The 23,513-nt window shown below is 45.8% G+C and overlaps 1 protein-coding gene across 5 annotated transcripts in view; it reads right to left on the bottom strand.

Moving 5' to 3' along the window:
- Positions 1–23,513, bottom strand: part of ANKRD33B (ankyrin repeat domain 33B) — a 688,858-nt gene that overhangs the window by 533,329 nt on the left and 132,016 nt on the right. For all 5 annotated transcript variants that reach the window (XM_068236425.1, XM_068236428.1, XM_068236424.1 and 2 more), the window contains exon 2: positions 15,254–15,826. In XM_068236425.1, coding sequence (XP_068092526.1) covers positions 15,254–15,817 — 564 coding nt within the window. In that variant the 5' untranslated portion in view covers positions 15,818–15,826. The remainder of the gene's footprint in view (positions 1–15,253; positions 15,827–23,513) is intronic.

Here is a 23,513-nt window from a genome sequence, read left to right as displayed (position 1 = left end):
AAGCTGATCTGCCTTGGAGATAAGCAGCAAACAGGTGCTGAAATTTGGAAGGGAATACAGAAACAGACCCAGTTGTGGCTGGGACCGCTGGACAGGCCTGGTTGTGTGTGATAATGGGAGCAATCTAATTAGCGTGTTACAGTTGGCAAAGCTGAGACACATCCCTTGCCTGGCCCATGTTCTGAACTTAGTGGTTCAGCGGTTCCTGAGGACATACCCAGACGTGGCGGATCTTCTGCAGAAGGTGCGACGAGTGGCAAAGCATTTTCGCAAATCCAGTACCGCTTCGGCCGCACTCACCAAGTTGCAGCAGCGATTCAGTCTACCTAACCTTCGCTTGGTGTGGGATGTCGTGCTGGAATTTGATGCTGCACATGATAGCACGCCTTTGCGAGCAGAAGAGTGCAGTAGTCCAGTACCTGATGGAGCAGTACCGAGGCACTCAGCTGCCAAACTTTTGTGGTTCAGAATGGGCCACCATGTTGGACCTCTGCGAAGTCCTCCAAAATTTTGAGCAATCCACGTTGCTTGTGAGCGGTGATAACTCATTAGTCAGCATTAAAATACCACTGCTGTGTTTACTGAAGAAATCAATGTTGTAGATAAAGGAAGACGCAATCAGGATGGAAGAGGAGGAATTCAGAGAGGACACCGCACAGCGTGATATTATCCACATCAGGCAATCTGCCTCAGGAACTGCTGGTCCCTTGTATGTTGAAGAGGATGAGGAACAGCTGGATTTGGAGCAGGACATGGATACCTCCATTGCCGAGGGACATGGCTGTGCACGTTTGACTTCCACAATTCAGCGGGAATGGGCAAGAGAAGACGAGGAAGAAGGTGGGCATGATGCTGGTGATGGTGCATCACAAGCAAGCACAGAACATGAAGATTATGATGAGCAACCTGTTGGGACTCTGGCCCACATGGCTCAGTTCATGTTAGGCTGCATTGAACGCGACCCGCGCATTGTCCGAATTCTGTGGATGTGGAGTACTGGGTTTATACCATTCTGGATCCATGGTACAAAGAAAATTTTCTAACATTGATTGAAGAAAGTGTCAGACAGGTAAAAATGCAAGATTACCTGAAGGCCCTTGTGGAGAAATTGGTGAGATTTGCATCCTCCTCCAGCCACGCCGACTTCCGCTAAGCCAGGACTAGGAGGGGAGCAAAGAACAACACAAGATGCAGCTAGTGCCCACAAGGGATTGGCAGTGTCCAAGGTGTGGCAAAGTTTTTTTGACACCCAGGCAGCAGCCCACAGAACAGCATTCGTGCAATTCCACCTCCAACACCGCTCGCCTGCAGAGGATGGTCAAGGACTACATGTCAGATGGCGTAGCCGTGTTCAACGATCCATCAGTCCCCTTTAATTATTGGGTCTCTAAGCTAGACACCTGGCATGAACTGGCACTGTACGCAATAGAGGTGCTGGCTTGCCCTGCTGCCAGCGTTATGTCCGAACGTTGTTTCAGTGCTGCCGGAGGCATCGTTAAAGATAGGCGTATCCGCCTCTCCACAGCACAAATAAAAATGAATAAATCGTGGATTGGAACCGACTTCGCAACACCCCCCGACCAAGCACCATGAACATCTGTGCTGGGTTAGCATTGCCGGTCTCAGATAGGAATAGGACTGCTTTTCAGAAATATCTCCTTTGCAGGGCCGGGACAACACAGAGGCCGGAGAGGCGGGAGCCTCTGAGCGGCAGGTCATCAGGTCAAGATAGGGCGCTTTCAAAGACATTCCAATCCTCAGACAGTTAAGGGAAAAAAAGTTTTTTTTTCCACTGTCCTGCAAGACACAGCTAAGGGAGGGGAGATAAAAAGCTCTTTGCACAGTTGTTCTGAAAGAGTGCACCTAATAAGGAGTCATACTTCGTTTAGACAGTAAGATTGGTAGACAGTTCCTTGTTTGTTTTTTTAACTCTTCTTAGCTGACTTCTGTCAGTGATGTCATCCAGCTGCTCCCCCAGCAAGCCGCTCAGTCAAGCATGGCTGGCTGATGGAGAATTGAATTCTAACACGGAAGGCAAAAGGTATTTATGTGAGAGAGAAGCCCTGCGCCCTTCCTCCATCCTGAACCTGTACTCTGGAAGTGAGGGAGACAGGCTGTAAAGCCATTCAGCCTTCTGTGCTTCTCCCTACCCCCTTCACTCCCAGTACTGATAAGACAAGACAAGACAAATAAGGACGTGGACTTACAGAAATGACACTGCAGTGTGCCAATGTTACCATGCTAGAGTAAAGGCAGCCATACATCTAGAGATGATGGGCAGATTTCACCAAGAGAGACAAATCTCTCTCTTATCCAATCTGATTAGAGAGAGATCTGTCAGGTGCCCATACACCTTAGACCGATTCCCCTTCGATTTTAGCATGACATCTCTTGGGAATCAGACAAGTCCCCTGCTTCTGCTGCATCCGCCGCCACCCCCTAGTGTATAAATGTGCCCCCAGTGTGTATTTATACATAACCTGTCCTGTGTTGCCCACCATGCTGTGCCCCTATGTCTTCAGCTCCTCCATTTGTGCTTCACACACCGCTGGCATTTAGCACACGTGACATCACACATGCGTCACACACTATATGCTGGTGGCATGTGAGCCACAAATGGAACAGGAAGAAGCTGAAGACGGATGCGCACCGTGTGGGATAAACAACACAGGACAGGTAATGTATAAATGCACACATTGGGGCACATTTATACATTTGGGGGAACAGCACCAGGTTTTTTGTCGCATTCATCACTCGCACCACTTTACAAAGTACATAGTCATGTCACTGACTGCCCTCTGATGAGCTCACTTTTTATTCTCTGCCAAAGTCATAATCTAATCTTCTACCATATTATTATTATGTATTTATATAGCACTGACATCTTCTGCAGCACTGTAGAGAGTACATAGTCATGTCACTAACTGTCCTCAGAGGAGCTTACACTCTAATCCTACCATAGTCCTAGTCTAATGTCTTACCATATTATTATTATTATTATTATTATTATGTATTTATATAGCACTGACATCTTCTGCAGCACTGTACAGAGTACATAGTCATGTCACTGACTGTCCTCAGAGGAGCTCACAATCTAATCCCTGTCATAGTCATAGTCTAATGTCCTACCATATTATTATTATGTATTTATATAGCACTGACATCTTCTGCAGCACTGTACAGAGTACATAGTCATGTCACTGACTGTCCTCAGAGGAGCTCACAATCTAATCCTACCATAGTCATAGTGTAATGTCCTACCATATTATTATTATGTATTTATATAGCACTGACATCTCCTGCAGCACATTACAGAGAACAATGTCATGTCACTGACTGTCCTCAGAGGAGCTCACAATCTAATCCCTGCCATAGTCATATACTAATATTTTCACTATTGGATTGTTTGGGGGAAACCAGTTGACTTGTATGTTTTTGTACCAGTATGTTTTGAAGATGTAGGAGAATATGAAGTATCTGAATGTATGCATGGTGTGTCTGTGGGTATGGGGTATGGGTGGTGGTGGAAGTGGGGGGGGGGGGGACAAAAGGAAAACAGGGGGGGGTGTGTTTTGGGGGGTATAGTGACTAATGATTATTTGTATGTGCAAGCAGTATGAAAATAGTTGCAAACATATGCATCAAACATAATGGTATGGCCAAAAAAATGTATGTGAAACAAGGGGGGGGGGGGGGACCTGGGAGTATGTATGTGCAAACAGTATGAAAATAGTTGCAAACCTATGCATCAAACATAATGGTATGGCCAAAAAATGTTTGTGAAACAAGGGGGGAGGGGGGGGAGACACCTGGGAGTAGAGCTTATTTGGTGGTGATAGGGATGGGGGGGGGGGGGAAAGCTGATCAATACAAAGTAATCTGAAATGGACCTGAGCATAAAACAGGTCTAGGATGATAATGATGTGAATAGTAAGATAGGCAGAGATGAATTAAACAAAATTTGGTCAAGCACTTACCAGTAAAAGGTCCGGGTAACACCTGGCGCCTCAGTGCCAAGGTGTCCAAAAACTGTGGATTAAATAGTGTGATAGCCACGCCTCCTGTCCAATCAGTGAGTGGGGCAGTGTGGTGGTTTCCCTCCAGAATGGGGGAGTGTTGCTGATTGGATGTGACAAAAGAGGAAGTGCCTTTGTGGCCATATTGCTCCAGGGCATCTTGCCCTTTGTTTGTAAAGAGTAAAGTATGGGCTACTAATGAAGCCCAGGTCTATAATACTTTCACCATGAGGATAAATAAAGGGAAGGATTTGTTATGCAAAGGTGAAATTACATTAAATGTACAAAATAGAAAAGAAAAGGAAAAAAGCAAGGATGTGTGTATATGTGTGATGTAGGGTATCACAATGGTGGTGTGAACAATAGCGGAGCCGCTGCCGCGTAGGGCAGCATGGCGGCAGCCTCCGCTTCCCAGCCGGCGGTTTCCGAAACTCACACGGAGCCACCGGCGCAGAGCAGGGCAGGCACCGCCGCGGCTGATAGGATGGCGGCGGTTCCTGCTACTCAGCCGGCGGACTTCCGTGTGCGGGCGTGCGCTGACCGGGGACCTGGCCTCTCAGAGATTCAGAGGCGGAGGGTCATGCGCACGCGTGCGAGGCGGCAGGATCTTTATTCCCTGAGGAGACAGGTCAGCTGATCCGACGATCAGCTGACCTTAGCCAGCCAATCACATGCTGACTTCGGCTCCAGCCCCCTGGGCGGGCCGGTGGAACTGGGCTTCAGCATTTAAGCCCACAGATGTCATTTGCTCACTGTCTGCTGTCGTGAATACTTAGGTGTAAACGCTCAGACCTTAGCTCAGTTCCCTGGTGTTGATATCAAGGACATCACACCTCAGTCTAGGATTGTATTGCATATTTATCTGTGTCTTGACTTTGGCTATCCCTGACTACTCTCTCCTCTTCTTGATTTTGTACCTTTGCCTATCTGATTCTTAGTTGCCGACCCTGCCTGTTTAACGGACTCTGAATCAGCCTTCTGTTCTTGTACTGCTACTGTCTCTCTGTTGCCGAACCTCTGCCTGTCTGACCTTTCTCTTTTCCCCAGTGGAATATCTCTGAGGCTTGCCTCTCCGAGACGCCTGCCCTAGCAGACGATTACTGCCAGGTGCTGAGATCCCAATCTTCACTTGGGCCGAGGATCTCACACACGGGGTTCCCATTCAGAGGTAACCACACCTCTGAGGAATCACCGTGTGGTGGATATTTCCACAGTCCTGTATATTGTACATGTTGATTGTTATTCTTTCTGCTACGGTATCCAGAGGTTAGTTACACTTGCATTATTGGTGATTCTGCAGATCATCAATAATCAGGTGACATCTGCATTATTGGTGATACTGCAGATCGCCAATAATCAGATTCTCTCTGCTTACTAAACACTGATCATTACAGGTGGTATACTGACCCCTGCTGGAAAAAAAAAAAAAAAAAAAAAGGATAACAGGAAGATATAACATGAGACTCCATGATATTGTTATGAGCTGTGTCGTATAGTATAAATGAATTAGAAAATTAAATTACAGTATCTGATGTAAGTAAGGCAAATTAAAATACAATCAGAATGCAAGCATAGATAAAACATTGAAGTAAGGAATAAATGCTGATGTGAGTAAGGAAAATTAACATACAATCAGGATGCAAGCATAGATAAAACATTGGAGTATGGAATAAATGCTGACAAAATAATAATAATAATAAAAAGAATAATAAAGATAAAACAGAACATTAACATTAAAATTAAGAGAGAAGGTATGATAAAAGAGGCGACCAGCATAAAAAGGTTATTTTGTGCGGTAGATTTGGATCAATAGATTTTCTCTAATTGTTCGTTGAGGCCCTCGGGGACAAGGGTTCTCAACATTTGTATCCAAAACATTTCTCTGGTTTTTAAACGTTCAAAATCATCTAAGGTATTTTGGTGTACACTTTCTATAAGAGTGATGTGAAATAGACTTGGGTCGCTGTTGTGGTGGGTGCTAAAGTGTCTAGAAACGCTGTGTAGTGGGAAGTTTTTTAGTATATTACGTTTGTGTTGGCCTATTCTACTTCGTGCCGGTTGGGTGGTACGGCCAACGTACTGGAGGTGGCAAGGACATGATATGACATAAATAACGTATCTAGAAGTACATGTGATGTGTTCCTTTATCTGGTATTCAATGTTAGTGGTATTGGAAGTAAACTTAGTGGTAGTATTAATGAAAGTACATGCTAAACATCTGGCATTATTACAGGGAGCGCATCCTGGTGTTAATTGTTTTTGTGGATTTATAGTCTTTTATATTGTGCCTAGGCGACTAGGGGCCAAGATGTTACGTAGATTGGGCGCTCGTCTATATGTGATGGCTGGTGTAGGTGGTAGTAATGGACGAAGGTAGGGATCCTGTAGTAGTATCTCCCATCTGTTATTTAGAATAGATCGAACTTGAGGATGCTGAGCATTGAACCGTGTGATGAAACGAGGGTAGCTGTCTTTAGTGGGGCTGTTGGTCTTGGGTGATGTGGTGTGGGGCTTGTGGACCTTAGCTCTGAATTTGGCATCTTTTATTAGTTTTTTTGGGTTATTTGGGAGGGGCAGGAATATTTTGTGTGAGTATTTCGGATTGGGTGTTGTAGTCATGTAGATCTGTGCAATTTCTATGAATTCTCTTGAATTGATTGTATGGTGTATTGGTGGTCCAGGGGTGGTAGTGAAAACTTTCGAAATGGAAATATAATACTACCACTAAGTTTACTTCCAATACCACTAACATTGAATACCAGATAAAGGAACACATCACATGTACTTCTAGATATGTTATTTATGTCATATCATGTCCTTTCCACCTCCAGTACGTTGGCCGTACCACCCAACCGGCACGAAGTAGAATAGGCCAACACAAACGTAATATACTAAAAAACTTCCCACTACACAGCGTTTCTAGACACTTTAGCACCCACCACAACAGCGACCCAAGTCTATTTCACATCACTCTTATAGAAAGTGTCCACCATTATCCACCTAGACCTGTTTTATGCTCAGGTCCATTTTAGATTACTTTGTATTGATCAGCTTCCCCCCCCCCCATCCCTATCACCACCATATAAGCTCTACTCCCAGCCCCCCCCCCCTCCCCCCTTGTTTCACAAACATTTTTTGGCCATACCATTATGTTTGATGCATACTTTTGCAACTATTTTCATACTGTTTGCACATACATACTCCCAGGTCCCCCCCCCCCCTTGTTTCACATAAATTTTTTGGCCATACCATTATGTTTGATGCATACGTTTGCAACTATTTTCATACTGTTTGCACATACAAATAATCATTAGTCACTATACCCCCACAAACACCCCCCCCCCCCCGTGTTTATTTTGTCCCCCTCCCCCACACACTTCCACCACCCCCCATACCCACAGACACACCATGCATACATGCATATGTTTCTATCTACATTACACAATACACTAATATGGTACGCCTATGTTTATTTACTATATTATTTACTATATCTTTATACAGTGATTTGGTTCTGATGTACACCTACTTTTGCCTTTGTCCCTAGTTGTATGCTCCTATGTTATATTGCCTGAGGAAGCAGGTTTACACCTGTGAAACGCATTGCGACCCCCTTGGAGTTTGCCAATAAAATTTATTTAGATTTGAACTGACAGTTTATAGTGTCTGCTTACAGACACTATAGTCCACCACTGCCTCCAAAGCACTTTTAAACATTTTATTACCTGATTTTATCTTGCTGGCGCCTCTGTTCTTTCTACATTATATTAATTATCCACCCTTGGTACCCCTTTTTTCCTGTCTACAGAGAGCGACTTCTTATTCCTGAGTGGGGACAGGATAATCTCCTCACCTGCCTATACAGTGGTTGCCTGGAGGTAACCCTGTCTTGTGAGTATATATATTGTACTCTTTACATATATCCATTTTTGCAGTACTTACTACACTATATTGGGCTCTCGGTTTCCCTCTTCTGTAGTGTTGCTTAAAAGGAAATAAATATGGCAGCCTCCATGTCACTCTCACCTCAGGTTCACTTTAAGCATGCATTTTGTCCTCATGCAAGGCCTGGGTTGTGTCACAAAGCGTGGCCTTGTTCTCCTCTACCTCCTCTTCCATCCTGTGTGCTGGGTTAGCGTTGCCGGTCCCATTGGTAGGACTGCTTTTCAGGATTACCTCATTTCTATTATATTTATCAATGCATGGCGACAAAATGCATTGCTTTAAGCCTGCATTTTGTCCTCATGCAAGGACTGGGTTGTGTCACAAAGCGTGGCCTTGCTCTCCTCTACCTCCTCTTTCATCCTGTGTGCCGGATTAGCATTGCCGATCCCATTGGTAGGACTGGTTTTCAGGAATATCTAGATTCTATTATATTTATCAATGCATGGCGACAAAATGCATTGCTTTAAGCCTGCATTTTGTCCTCATGCAAGGACTGGGTTGTGTCACAAAGCGTGGCCTTGCTCTCCTCTACCTCCTCTTCCATCTTGTGTGCCGGGTTAGCGTTGCCGATCCCATTGGTAGGACTGCTTTTCAGGCATATCTAATTTCTATTATATTTATCAATGCATGGCGACAAAATGCATTGCTTTAAGCCTGCATTTTGTCCTCATGCAAGGACTGGGTTGAGTCAAAAAGTGTGGCCTTGCTCTCCTGTACCTCCTCTTCCATCCTGTGTGCTGGGTTAGCGTTGCCGGTCCCATTGGTAGGACTGCTTTTCAGGAATATCTCATTTCTATTATATTTATCAATGCATGGCGACAAAATGCATTGCTTTAAGCCTGCATTTTGTCCTCATGCAAGGACTGGGTTGTGTCACAAAGCGTGGCCTTGCTCTACTCTACCTCCTCTTCCATCCTGTGTGCCGGGTTAGCGTTGCCGATCCCATTGGTAGGACTGCTTTTCAGGAATATCTAATTTCTATTATATTTATCAATGCATGGCGACAAAATGCATTGCTTTAAAGGGGAACTGAAGAGAGAGCTACATGGAGGCTGTCAAGTTTATTTCCTTTTAATCAATACCAGTTTCCTGGCAGCCCTGCTGGTCTATTTCTCTGCAGTAGTATCTGATTAAAACCAGAAACAAGCATGCAGCTAGTCTTGTCAGATCAGACTTATAAGTCTGAACCACTGAAACACCTCATCTGCTGCATGCTTGTTCAGGGGCTATGGCTAATAGTATTAGAGGCAGAGGATCAGCAGGGCTGCCAGGCAACTGGTATTGTCTAAAAGGAAATAAACATGACAGCCTCCATATACCTCTCTCTTCAGTTCCCCTTTAAGCCTGCATTTTGTCCTCATGCAAGGCCTGGGTTGTGTCACAAAGCGTGGCCTTGCTCTCCTGTACCTCCTCTTCCATCCTGTGTGCTGGGTTAGCGTTGCCGGTCCCATTGGTAGGACTGCTTTTCAGGAATATCTCATTTCTATTATATTTGTCAATGCATGGCGACAAAATGCATTGCTTTAAGCCTGCATTTTGTCCTCATGCAAGGCCTGGGTTGTGTCAAAAAGCGTGGCCTTGCTCTCCTGTACCTCCTCTTCCATCATGTTTGCTGGGTTAGCGTTGCCGGTCCCATTGGTAGGACTGGTTTTCAGGAATATCTCATTTCTATTATATTTATCAATGCATGGTGACAAAATGCATTGCTTTAAGCCTGCATTTTGTCCTCATGCAAGGCCTGGGTTGTGTCACAAAGCGTGGCCTTGCTCTCCTGTACCTCCTCTTCCATCATGTGTGCTGGGTTAGCGTTGCCGGTCCCATTGGTAGTAGGACAGCTTTTCAGGATCTCATTTGTATAAAATTTATAAATGCATGGCGATAAACTGCATCGGCCTTAAGTGTGCCGTTTTTTCCCCCATACATGTATGCCTTTTTTTGGGAGTTTTATTTGTTTTATTGGCAGTCAAGTATAATTGGCGCACTGCTCTGCAAACATGAGTCCCTGCTTTTATTCTGAGCCTAAGATCTATGTGTAAATGCCCCCCCCCCCCCCCATTTCCAACCCATTTTGCAGAAGTTTCCCTCATTTTGCAAGTTTTTTCAGGCATGCTCTGGTCCCCATTGACTTCAATTAGGCTCGGTGTTAGGCCGAATATTCCGAACATCCGGACCATGTTCGAGCCGACCTGAGCCTGAATATCTGGGTGTTCGATCAACACTATTCCTTACACCTATCAATAGATTGTACCGGATCAGTTAAGGTTAATAATAAGTCGTCAGCATATGCGAGTATTTTAAACTCATCTTTGTTAGTTTTAACTCCTCTTACCATATTGTCATTCTGAATTAGTTGAATAATTGCTTCTGGACTGAAGTTAAATAACCAGGAAGACAGTGGGCATCCCTGTCTAAACCCATTCCTAATATCAAAAACTCTGGCAATGCATCCATTAACATCAACTCCGGCCCTTTGATTCATATGCAATCTTTTTATTATATTAATAAAATTCAAACCAAAGCCAAACCTCTCCAGAGTTGCAAAGACAAAGTCCCTTGAAAGTCGGTCAAAAGCCTTTTCTGTGTCAACTGCAAACATTACTGCTTTGACTCCCCTCTTCCTACATATATGGATCAGATTGGTTGCAGCATAGATGTTATCTTGAGTTTTTCACAAAACCCACCTGCTGTTTGCCCAGAATTCCATCTACAACTGTGCCCAGCCTATTTGCTAGGTGCTATACAATTCTGATAAACCTAGACATCTGAATACAAGTTATTATCTGAAAAAAATCTACTTACCTTCTTTAGATAATCTGGAACATGCTTGGAGCATTCATAACTGAAAATGAATTCCTAGAAACAGTATCCAAGCTAATTTTGAGGCATTTGGTTTCTAGTCTACTCTTCACGGTTTAGGGCCCCTAAAATGCCAGAGCAGTATAGGAACCCCACAAGTGACCCCATTTTAGAAAGAAGACACCCCAAGGTATTCCGTTAGAAGTATGGTGAGTTCATAGAAGATTTTATTTTGTGTCACAAATTAGCGGAAATTGATTTTTATTGGTTTTTTTTTCACAAAGTGTCATTTTCCACTAACTTGTGACAAAAGAAATCTTCTATGAACTCACCATACACCTAACTGAATAGCTTGGGGTGGCTTCTTTCTAAAATTGGGTCACTTGTGGGGTTCCTATACTGCCCTGGCATTGTAGGGGCCCTAAACCGTGAGGAGTATCTAGAAACCAAATGCCTCAAAATGACTTGTAAAATCCTAAAGGTACTCATAGGACATTGGGCCCCTTAGCGCACCTAGGCTGAGGAGTAGTCTGGAAACCAAATGCCTCAAAATGACTGTTCAGGGGTATAAGCATCTGCAAATTTTGATGACAGGTGGTCTATGAGGGGCCGAGTTTTGTGGAACCGGTCATAAGCAGGGTGGCCTCTTAGATGACAGGTTGTATTGGCACTTCAAGTGCAGGAAGCGCAGGATGTTCTCAAATCGTGACCTGGACATGGAAGCAGAGAACAACGGCATGTGATGTATTGGGTGCGTAGATCAATAAGACCGCAATACATTCTTTTTGACTTGACCCATGTTAAGGAGAAGGCCCCAAAAAATGTTAAGTTTGGAAACTTGGAGTGGTTTCCACCGAAAAGGCTGGGCATGGTAGCTTCTTGGAATGGTGGTTGCGTATTGTGTGGCATAACGGTTGGTCTCGGCCACAATTAAGTCATAGAGACCAGCAATGATCAGAAAAAAAAATTCTGTCACTGCAGTGGGGCGGGTGAGAATTTGGCCGGGTGATCAGAAGCCCGCAGGGGGCAGATTAGGGCCTGAACTGATGGATAGGAGTGCTAGGGGGTGACAGGTGGTGACAGGAGAAGATTGATGGGTGTCTCAGGGGGTGATTAGAGGGGAGAATAGATGCAATCAATGCAATGGGGAGGTGATCGGAAGGGGTTATGAGGGGTTGGCCGAGTGATCAGGAGCCCACACGGGGAAAATTAGGGCCTGATCTGATGGGTAGGTGTGCTAGGGGGTGACAGGTGGTTACATAGTTACATAGTTATTTTGGTTAAAAAAAGACATACGTCCATCAAGTTCAACCAGAGAGAAAAATACAACACCAGCCTGCTCCCTCACATATCCCTGTTGAGCTAGAGAAAGGCGAAAAACCCTTACAAGGCATGGTGCAATTAACTCCAAAAGGGAAAAGAAATTCCTTCCAGACTCCAGATGGCAAATCAGATAAAATCCCTGGATCAACATCATTAGGCATTACCTAGTAATTGTAGCCATGGATGTCTTTCAACGCAAGGAAACCATCTAAGCCCCCTTTAAATGCAGGTGTAGAGTTTGCCATAACGACTTCCTGTAGCAATGCATTCCACATCTTAATCACTCTTACTGTAAAGAACCCTTTCCTAAATAAATGGCTAAAACGTTTTTTCTCCATATGCAGATCATGTCCTCTAGTCCTTTGAGAAGGCCTAGGGACAAAAAGCTCATCCGCCAAGCTATTGGCCAGCAATAGCCCTCTGATGTATTTATACATGTTAATTAGATCCCCTCTAAGGCGTCTTTTCTCTAGACTAAAATAAACCCAGTTTATCTAACCTTTCTTGGTAAGTGAGACCTTCCATCCCACGTATCAATTTTGTTGCTCGTCTCTGCACCTGCTCTAAATCTGCAATATCTTTCCTGTAATGTGGTGCCCAGAACTGAATTCCATATTCCAGATGTGGCCTTACTAGAGAGTTAAACAGGGGCAATATTATGCTAGCATCTCGAGTTTTTATTTCACTTTCAATGCATCTCAAAATTTTGTTAGCTTTAGCTGCAGCTGCTTGGCATTGAGTACGATTATTTAACTTGTTGTCGATGAGTACTCCTAAGTCTTTCTCCAAGTTTGATGTCCCCAACTGTATCCCATTTATTTTGTATGGTGCTAGACCATTGGTACGACCAAAATGCATGACTTTACATTTTTCAACATTGAATTTCATCTGCCATGTATGTGCCCATATAGCCATCCTATCCAGATCCTGTTGCAATATGACACTGCAAAAATAGCAACATTGCTCACTACTGCATCTACTAGGTCATTAATAAATAAATTGAAGAGCACTGGACCCAGTACAGACCCCTGTGGGACCCCACTGCTAACAGTCTCCCATTTTGAGTATGATCCATTGACCACAACTCTTTGTGACAGGAGGTGATTGATGGGTGTATCAGGGTGTGATTAGAGGGGGGAATAGATGCAAGCAATGCACTGGGGAGGTGATCAGGGGGGTCTGAGGGTGATCTGAGGGTTTGGGCGGGTAATTGGGTGCTCGCAAGGGGCAGATTAGGGTCTGATCTGATGGGTAGCAGTGACAGTTGGTGACGGGGTGATTGATGGGTGATTAGAGAGGAGAACAGATGTAAATAATGCACTGGGGGGTTATCAGAGGGGGTCTGAGGGCGATCTGAGGGTGTAGGGCGAATGTTTGGGTGCCCGCAAGGGGCAGATTAGGGTCTGATCTGATGGGTAGCAGTGACAGGTGGTGACGGGGGTGACGGGGTGATTGATAGGTGATCAGGGTGTGATTAGAGGGGAGAATAGATGCAAGCAATGCACTGACGAGGTGATCAGGGGGAGTCTGAGGGTGATCTGAGGGTGTGGGCAGGTAATTGTTTGCCCACAAGGGGCAGATTAGGGTCTAATCTGATGGGTAGCAGTGACAGGTGGTGACAGGGCGTGATTGATGGGTGATCAGTGGGTGATTAGAGGGGAGAACAGATGTAAATAATGCACTTGGGAGGTGATTGGGGGGGTCTGAGGGCAATCTGAGGGTGTGGGCGGGTGTTTGGGTGCCCGCAAGGGCAGATTAGGGTCTGATCTGATGGGTAGCAGTGACAGGGGGTGATTGATGGGTGATTAGAGAGGAGAACAGATGTAAATATTGCACTGGGGAGGTGATCAGAGGGGGTCTGAGGGCGATCTGAGGGTGTGGGTGGGTGTTTGGGTGCCCGCAAGGGGCAGATTAGGGTCTGATCTGATGGGCAGCAGTGACAGGTGGTGACAGGGGGTGACGGGGTGATTGATAGGTGATCAGGGTGTGATTAGAGGGGAGAATAGATGCAAGCAATGCACTAGTGAGGTGATCAGGGGGGTCTGAGGGTGTGGGCGGGTAATTGGGTGCCCGCAAGGTGCAGATTAGGGTCTGCTCTGATGGGTAGCAGTGAGAGGTGGTGACAGGGGGTGATTGATGGGTGATTAATAGGTGATCAGTGGGTGATTAGAGGGGAGAACAGATGTAAACAATGCACTTGGGAGGTGATCTGAGGGCGGGTCTGCGAGAGATCTGATGGTGTGGGTGGGTGATCAGGTGCCTACAAGGGGCAGGTTAGGGTCTGATCTGATGGGTGGCAGTGACAGGTGGTGATTGATGGGTGATTGACAGGTGATCAGTGGGTGATTACAGGGGAGAATAAATATATACAGTACACAGGGGGCGGTCTGAGGAGGATCTGAGGGTGTGGGGGGTGATCAGGAGCCCCCAGGGGGCAGTTTAGGACCTAATCTAAAATATAGCATTGACAGATAGTGACAGGGAGTGATTGATGGGTGATTAGAGGGGTGATTGGGTGCAAACAGTGGTCTGAGGGGGTGGTCATGGGTGGTCTGAGGGGTGCTGTGGGCGATCAGGGGGCAGGATCGGTGTGCTTGGGTGTTTACTAGAAGGGCTGCCTCCTGCCCTGGTGGTCCCTCTATCACTGGGACCACCAGGGCAGAAGGCAGCCTGTATAATACACTTTGTTAGCTTAACAAAGTGTATTATACACTTTGTATGGGGCAGATTGGGGGTTAACAACCCGTCGGCTCTACTAATTGGCCGGCGGTGGATGTCATGGGTGGGCAGAGCCTAATGCCGGCAGATGCGATCCCCGGCTACTCAGTCCCCCAGGTACCACCGCCGATCGGCATTACACAGTCCTGGGGGGTGCCACTTTGCCGACGCCCATAGGTAGTGGGCGGTCGGCAAGTGGTTAATAAATCCAGCTTTATGCTGTATCTATGACAATTCAGCCTCACTACTTGACAAGTTCTTTAAGAAAATCATCGATAATGCGATCATTCAGGCTTGATTGGGACACTAGCTTTGTTATTTTCATACTATACGATCAGAATAATGTGACTGAAAATACAATTGTTTTCTACAATTAGTACCTTTAATGGGCACCTTTAAAGCTGTTATTTTAGTAGTTGATACAAAAGTCGTATGACATATTCTTTCACACTCACCCTGTTGTTTCTGTCTGTTTCAGAGACCTCTTCCAACGTTAGACCTTGCCGTAAAAGGGCCCTCAAAATAATTGCATTGTTACTACTGCAAGCTTTGAACAGAGAAAGTGGTTCAGGACTTGAAATGTCCTCCTGACTATTAAAACTGTCACTATCAAACCCTGTATAATCATACTCCTCATTGTTTTTATTTTCCTCACCATGACACCAGCCTCTGGTCTCGGTGTCTGGTGGATAAAATGAATCATCCGATGCAATACTTCTTGTATCAGAAAGTTCAGTAAAGTCATCATATTCTTCCCATTCTTCCAACATGCCAAAATCATTAGTGTCAGAGTTAATGCAATGCTTTATGGAGGGCATAACAGCAAGCAATTGTGGAAGAGGATCCCCTATTCCCTGCAACAGCAGTTTATCTTGTTCATGGTCTTCTACTTCCAGTTCATTGCCTTCTTTCAACAACCATTTGCAGTCTCTGCTAGCTTCATTAAGCTGAATTTCTGGCTTCCCATTAAGTGTCCTTGGCTCCTCTCCTGAATTTTGATTTTCAGATATAAGTACCATTGTTCTTTGCTAGAGGGAGAAATAATAGCTATTATTTTGTCTGGCTAATAATTTTATTTGCTTACATATAAGTAATTACATTTCTACATTTTCTACACTACTCAATATTTATGTCTTTGAAGAATCTTGTTCATAAAGGGTACATTTTACACACACACGCACGCACGCACGCACGCACGCGCACACGCACACGCACACGCACACGCACACGCACACGCACACGCACACACACACACACACACACACACACACACACGTTGTTTCAGCTGAAGGACTTTTTATTTTCTGCTATAATATATATATTATATATTATATTATATAATATATAATATTCCATTCTAAATTACTGTATTTTCGTCCCATAAGATGATGCATAAGATGCACCTAGGTTTAGAGGACAAAAAATAGGAAAACAAATATATATTCTTGTGAAGACAAGTAACAAAGGATCTGTCATAATAAATCACAGTGATAATAATAATGCAAATAACAGTCTAATCTAAATCATGAATACATCAAACGTCTGTGTATGGCTGCCTCAAATCAGAAAGTGCATAGTACATAATGTAAACATAGAATGCTATGTGATTAGAACCAAAGAGTGACCCAGCATGCAGAGAATGCAGAAATTGACAAGTAAATAGTGTCACCAATAAACAGCCAAACAGTTGCAAGCAGTTGCGCTGCTAGGAGCTTAGATCCGGGGCACTGGCCTGGTATCTTCTTAGAAGTGCCCCGGATAAGGGGGTCCGGTGTGCCTGCTGGTTGTGCGCTGTTCAGGCCAGGAGTGCACAGCTTCTCACTGTTACTATGACTGCGGAGTGCAGGGAGTGGCTGCGGATGTATTTTATTTATTTATTGTATTTATAAAATGCCAACATATTACGCAGCGCTGAGAGCAGGGCCAGATTTGTACTTTTTTCCACCCAAGGCCCACTGTCACCAACCGCCCCCAACATTATCGCTATCTCCCTCTGAAGATCGCCAGTCGCTGGGTACTGTACATGCACGGGCAAGGCTGCACACTTCCTTTATCGTGCTCCCATGGCTGGCAGTATTCTACTCATGCGCAGAATGCTCCTGTCCGCGGGAGCACAACTGAGGAGGTGCATGGCCAGGACCGCACATACGCAGTACCCTACAACTGGTCTAGTGGACAAGCTTTTGGATGGGGACAGCGGCACAACTTAACAGATAAGGAGGAAACCAAGGGACCTCTAAGGCTACGAGGGAATGGAAGAAGCCAATGGTAAGTAAAATAGAACTTTTCTCCTGTCTCAGGTACACTTTAAAGGAAACCTGAGATAAAGTATAAGCTTTATACTTACCTGGGGCTTCCTCCAGCCACCTTGAATCCATGTGCTTAATCACCGTCCTCCTGATCCCCTCCATTCTCCCGCAGTGGAGTCTGTGATCCAGCCCAGTCTTGCGCCACTGCACATGTGTGGTTCCAGGCTGGCCGTGTACACCCTCCAATCGCCCTACACCTACTGCGCAAGTAATGTTGCAGTCTTAGAGAATTGCGCATATACAGAACACTCCCATCTATGGAGTGCAATTGGCCGCAGTGAATCACGACAGAACCAGTTGGGAAATTTACAGTGCCAAACTGCGAAAGTACAGCAATCAAGCAGATGGATTAAAGGGGGCTGGAGAAAGCTCATAGGCCGTTGCTGCTGTGAACTTCTGAATAGGAGCTCACAGGGCTCCATGCATCTGTTCATGTAGACAGATACAGAGCAAGAGAGCAAGAGCATTATAGTCACAGCGTGACAACAGAAGGGATCACAACAGAGGATGAGGACTGGTAAGAAGCCCCTTTGGTATAGTTATCTTAGGAAATTAGGACTTTTGTTTTCTAAACGGGCGAGAGGACACACAGTGAACTTCAGTCAGTTCAGTAGTAAATTCAATGGTGTCCACTTAAAGCCTGCAGCCTTTATTTCCCCTGCTGTCAGACCCTCTGGCATCCATCACACACGCTGGAGGTGAGGCGATCACTGTGCGCTGTGCACAGAGATACTTTTTTGAGGGAGGTGGAAGGAGGTCTCAAGCTGTGCGGTGTCTGCACACAATTCTCATCCATAAATCATACCCAGCGGCACTGCGAGAACTCAGACCTTAACATCCACTCCACACTCCTGGCTGGGCTCAGGGCTGGCCAGGGACGCCTTCAGAAATTTCTGGGCCCCATACTGGGAAAACCTACTGGGACCCCCTCATGCCCAGGGCCGTGCAGAGGATCCTTAAGTGGGGGGTGCTCAAATTCAAAAAAAGGGCCCTCCCTCTGAAAAGCACAGTAGTACCAACAAGTAGTGGGGGACTTTCCCCTGAACCCCCTTGCCCTGCAGTGACGTGAGGTTTTTACAAAAAGCCCCAAAATATCTGGACACACAACATTTTGGATGGACGGGGTGGAGTCAGAAGCACACTTTTAAGAAAAGATATGGGTGGGGTTAAAATGTGGCAATTATTATGTATATATATATAGCACAGACCTCTTCTGCAGCACTTTGCAGTGCACATAGTCATGTCACTGACTGTCCCCAGAAGAGCTCACACTCTAATCCCTACCGTAATCATAGCCTAATGCAGGTGTCCCCAAACATTTTGGGTTGAGGGCCGGGTCAACATACTTCAGACTGCTCGGGGGCCGGAGTATACAGACAGTGAAGCATACCCAGGTGACAACCTGCAGTCCAATTGGACAGCAGTGTCACCTGATGTGGAATTTGACTGGAAACCAGTGAATGACTGCTCTCTGGCTTCCATGTGGATGGGTGGTGCCAGCACTGCTATTCTATATGTGGACCACCAATATTTAAAGATGTAGCTGATCACATCTATAAGTAACACATTTTGTGTGTGAGGGGAGGGGGGGGGTGCGGTAAAAAAGCCGCAGGGGGCCGCATTCGGCCCGCGGGCCTTAGTTTGAGGACCACTAGTCTAATGTCCTACCATATCATTATTATGTATTTATATAGCACTGACATCTTCTGCAGCACTGTACAGAGTACATAGTCATGTCACTGACTGTCCTCAGAGGAGCTCACAATCTAATCCTACCATAGTCATGGTCTAATGTCCTCCCATAGTATTATTATTTACATAGCGATGACATCTCCTGCAGCAGTAACGATTGCGGAATCATCTCCATGGTCAGCGCACCAGACGTGCACTGACGCGGCGGATTTCCTCCACAAGCGTATAATTGAGGACACCCAGGCTAGGTGTTATGCACCTGCAGAGGGAAATTCCTGTCGGCAGGTGGAGCTGTGGAGTGCAGAGGAACAGCTCCTCTGCCCTACCACACACGCCAGACAGGAATTGTACGAAGGGAAGAAATGCAATCGCAAGAGAAGCGATTGAGAGTGAGCACAGAGACAGATTGTGTGTGTGTGTGTGCATAAAATTAGTTGCCAACCCGCGACTGTGCACACACCACAGCAGACAAGAAGCAGGAACACGATCGCGAGAGGTGCGATCGCCAGACGTGACACAAGGTTACAGCAAGGCGGAGCACGAGAGTAGCAAAGGCACAGCAAATAATACAATGAGGAGATACGGAAAACAACAAACGCTAGCTAACCGCGAACACCGCACTCATTCGCAACAGTGCATGCGGTTATGCGCGGTCTCCACGTGATAAGCACAATAGAGACAAGCACGCCTAACTAACCATCGACAGACAAACATGAAACAGAGGACGCGAACGCTTGCTTAACGGTTACCTCACCGAGCCTCCAGCAAGCGGTCGTAGCAGACAAGACAGACACACGAAAACAGGGACAAGCGAGAGATAGGATCCACAGCACTAGCGAGAAGCGAGTGCGATCCAGGTACAGAGTAGCAGAACAGAAGGATCCACAGCACTAGCGAAAAGTGGCCAGCGCGATCCCAGGAGACAGAACAGAAGGATCCACAGCGCCAGCGAAAAGTGGCTAGCGCGATCCCAGGAGACAGAACAGAAGGATCCACAGCGCTAGCGAAAAGTGGCTAGCGCGATCCCAGGAGACAGAACAGAAGGATCCACAGCGCTAGCGAAAAGTGGCTAGCACGATCCCAGGAGACAGAACAGAAGGATCCACAGCGCTAGCGAAAAGTGGCTAGCGCGATCCTAGGAGACAGAACAGAAGAGATAGCTGGTAGCAACCGCTGCACCAGCTATACTCCAAGAACAGAGATCAGAACCATTTCCTGTCGAACACCGCTGGGACAGGACAACAGCAACAGAACAAACAAACAGATAAACAATCCTAACTGCACTTAGGGAATCTGCCTAGCACAGTTTCCAGGAATTACTCTAAGCTGATCTTCAAACCAAGAGCATGGCTGACACTCTCTAGGAGTGTGTACTACAAACCCTGAAGGAATGACCAGCAAAGGACTGTGGGTAATCCCAACCTTTATACTGCCAGTCATCACAGGAGGTAGGTAGGGGATTTGCATAACGAATGTATGCAAATTCCTCAGCAGCAAGCTGCAGAACTGACAAAAGGTCTCTCTTAAAGAGACCTGCAGAATGCAGACGTGAACAGTGGTCAAAACGCTGCCTGTCTGCACAGGCAGCTGAGAAGATTCTCACAGTACCCCCCCTTCTAGGGTCGAATTCCAGACGACCCTCAAAACTGATATCTCCAAACCATTCTAACAGAAGACTCATGAAGGTCGGGGCAGCCCGACAAGGTCCAATTCCAGAGTCAGTCCACCCGAAACCGACCTCATCGGAAACAGAAGCCACCGAAACATGCCCATCAGTACTACCAGTCTCAGTATAACACCCATCAGGACTGTGAACGCCAGAGAAGAAGCCATCGACACCCTCCAGACAATACCCACCACCTTCCAAGGAGCGTCCGAAAATACCAAACTTGCCACAATACCTGTTCGAAGTGTCCCTTAAAACACAAAAGCCACCGTTGATCTTATCCAGGGTACCAAGCAAAATTTCTCCCGGAATCTCCCAGAACCTTTTGAAGCTCCACAGAGATCCCAAGAGGGCAGAACAATCACCAGGCTCACATGGAGAATTACCAAGAACCCCCATGGAACCAATGACAATTCCGGATTCAGAATTACGAGGACACCCATCAAGATCAAGACTTTCAGGGACCACTTCTGGGCATGCAAGCAGGCAGGCCATATCAGAGCATGTCTCCACCGAGGAAGCATCTGAGTACGCTGGTAACCGAGGCACACTTGGGCTTTCTGGGTCACAGAGCACAATGGGGTACACCAGCACAGGAGAAACCTCAGGACATGTTGGGGAACTGCCAACCTCAGAGTCCGGAACGACAAGACCAAAACCAGTACCGGGCAGAGAATCATCATGAGTGGAGGTCACAGGCACTGGACTTTCAAAAGAAGACTCGGATACAAATTCAGAAATTTCTGTGACAATAATATCATCATTGACTACATATCAGTGAAGCTCCATCAGAGCTGAAAAGGTAGCCAGCAAGGCAGCAATGCCTACGGAAGAGGGTAACACCTCAGAAGGACTTGGGGGGCAGGAGACATCTCCTACAAGTTCTGCACCCTTTGGGAGGAACTCGGAGACCTCCAGAACATCAAACAAGACCTCAGGAACATCATTTTTCAAGTTTTCTAGGAAGGATTCTGAACTATTCATGTTACAGGGCAAAACTGGAACTTTATCTTGTGAACAGGGCAGATGTCCCAAGGAAGGTTCCACCATAAACTGAGATTGAATTTCATAATCATGAGGGGAATGTACAGGCATATTCACTGGACCACACACTGACTCCCTAACTTCCTTCTCACTGAACCCAGAATTCTGCGTAGCAGTCAAAATAGCTTGAAATTCCAAAAGTGCAGAAAAACAGGTGAAAATAGCAGCAATACCTAGACGAGCCTCTAGGGGCACTGCAGGAGATATTGTACAAGGCAATATTGACTCATCCAGAGTACAGGGTGGAGAGTCAGAACTTTCTTCAAAGCAAGAAAGGGGTTCCCAAATGTCAGTGTGATTGGACATCATATTGTTATTCATGGTACAGGGCAGGCTCAGAGAAACCTTCTCTGGACCCAGAAAAAATGCTTCAGAGTCACATTCATAAAACCAAAGTGCTGTCTCACTCTTAGACTCGGCTAACGATGTCGAATCCGAGGAGACAGAACGCAAAATTTGCAGATCCAAGATCGCTTTAGGTTGCGAAACTGATGCTTCCATAGCGCAAACCTCCGCGATCTGCGTAGCAGACTGCAAGGCATCTAGGACAGAAACATTGGAGCAACTGTCATTAGGCAACAGGTCTTCACAGGTGTGAACAGAATAAGACATAGATTCATTTGCAAAAGAAGTGACGACAACAACAGAAGAAACTTTATTAGACACATCCATAATTTTCTTAAAGTTGCATAACTTAGGAATTTTCCCCATAGCAGGTTCATAAATGGACGATCTCAGAGAACCTGAGGGAAAAGATCTGTCTTTCTTAGACAAAGGACCACACAGACCTTTTGCAACCATACGTGCGGTGGCGACATCAGACCGCACTGGTTCAACCTCCACACAAGCAACTGCTCTGAACGACTTGCACTCAGGCTTCAAACACTCAGTTGCTTTGGGAAAGGAAATGCATTCAAAACTCACTTTCTTTAAATCAAGAGGATTGGAACAATCGTCCGTTGACAATGTGTTTTTACAAGAATTAGCAGATTGAAGCGCATGTAGTTCATCCAAAATCATTCTCCACACGTCAAACAGCGGAGTCACAAAGTCAGAGATACATTCACCAGTCTTGATTAAAGCGCACACAGACTCAATGCACGCATACAAAACTGCTTCATTTTTAGAAAGGTAATGATTGCAAAACGATCTCCAATCACCTTCCAATTCATAGACCAGGAGCTCGATCTCCCATTTCTCAAACGGGGGTTCCCATGCACACTTAACAAAGGATGAACAATCATAGTGCGCACAGTCTACAGATGGAACTGGAGCAGGAACAGAACGGGAAATTTTTACCTCTTTATTGGGATCAATTGATTGGTGTGTGTGTAATTCATTCAAAATCGTCTGCCATACAAACATCACCAGATCCACAACACACTCATCACATTCATCAGAATCAATCAAAAGGTACATAGAGTCAAGACAATCGTTCAGGACATCCGCGCTTTTTGCGATATAAAAATCGCAAAAGGTTTTCCAATCAAAATCAAATTCTTCCACCAAGGCCCCGATTTCCCATGAGGCGAATGGTGGTTAAAACAACCCGGTGTCTAGATAATCTCCATATGGGTGGGGATCAGGAACGAGAACAGATTTTTTAACTGCCTTAATATAGTGTGCGATCCTACCTATAATAGGATCCACGTACGCTTTTGTCTCAGGCAATGACATCTGAAGCAAATCAAAGGTTCCCTCTGCCCTGGGAATTTTGGTTTGGCTGGTCATTCTGTAACGATTGCGGAATCGTCTCTGTGGTCAGCGCACCAGACGTGTGCTGACGCGGCGGATTTCCTCCACAAGCGTATAATTGAGGACACCCAGGCTAGATGCTATGCACCTGCAGAGGGAAATTCCTGTGTGGAGGGAGGAGCTATATAGTTTCAGAGAGAGCTCGCGGTGCAACAAATCCAGGACTGTAAACGAGGAGAAGGGGAAGGCTGGGCTTCCGTGCGGTACCAATCTAGATCCATAATTCCTTGCTTGCTAAAGAAGAGGGGC

The sequence above is a fragment of the Hyperolius riggenbachi genome, chromosome 5 (genome assembly GCF_040937935.1).
Source record: "Hyperolius riggenbachi isolate aHypRig1 chromosome 5, aHypRig1.pri, whole genome shotgun sequence".
In the NCBI taxonomy this organism is placed as follows: Eukaryota; Metazoa; Chordata; class Amphibia; order Anura; family Hyperoliidae; genus Hyperolius; species Hyperolius riggenbachi.
This window is presented reverse-complemented; position numbering and strand designations above follow the sequence as displayed.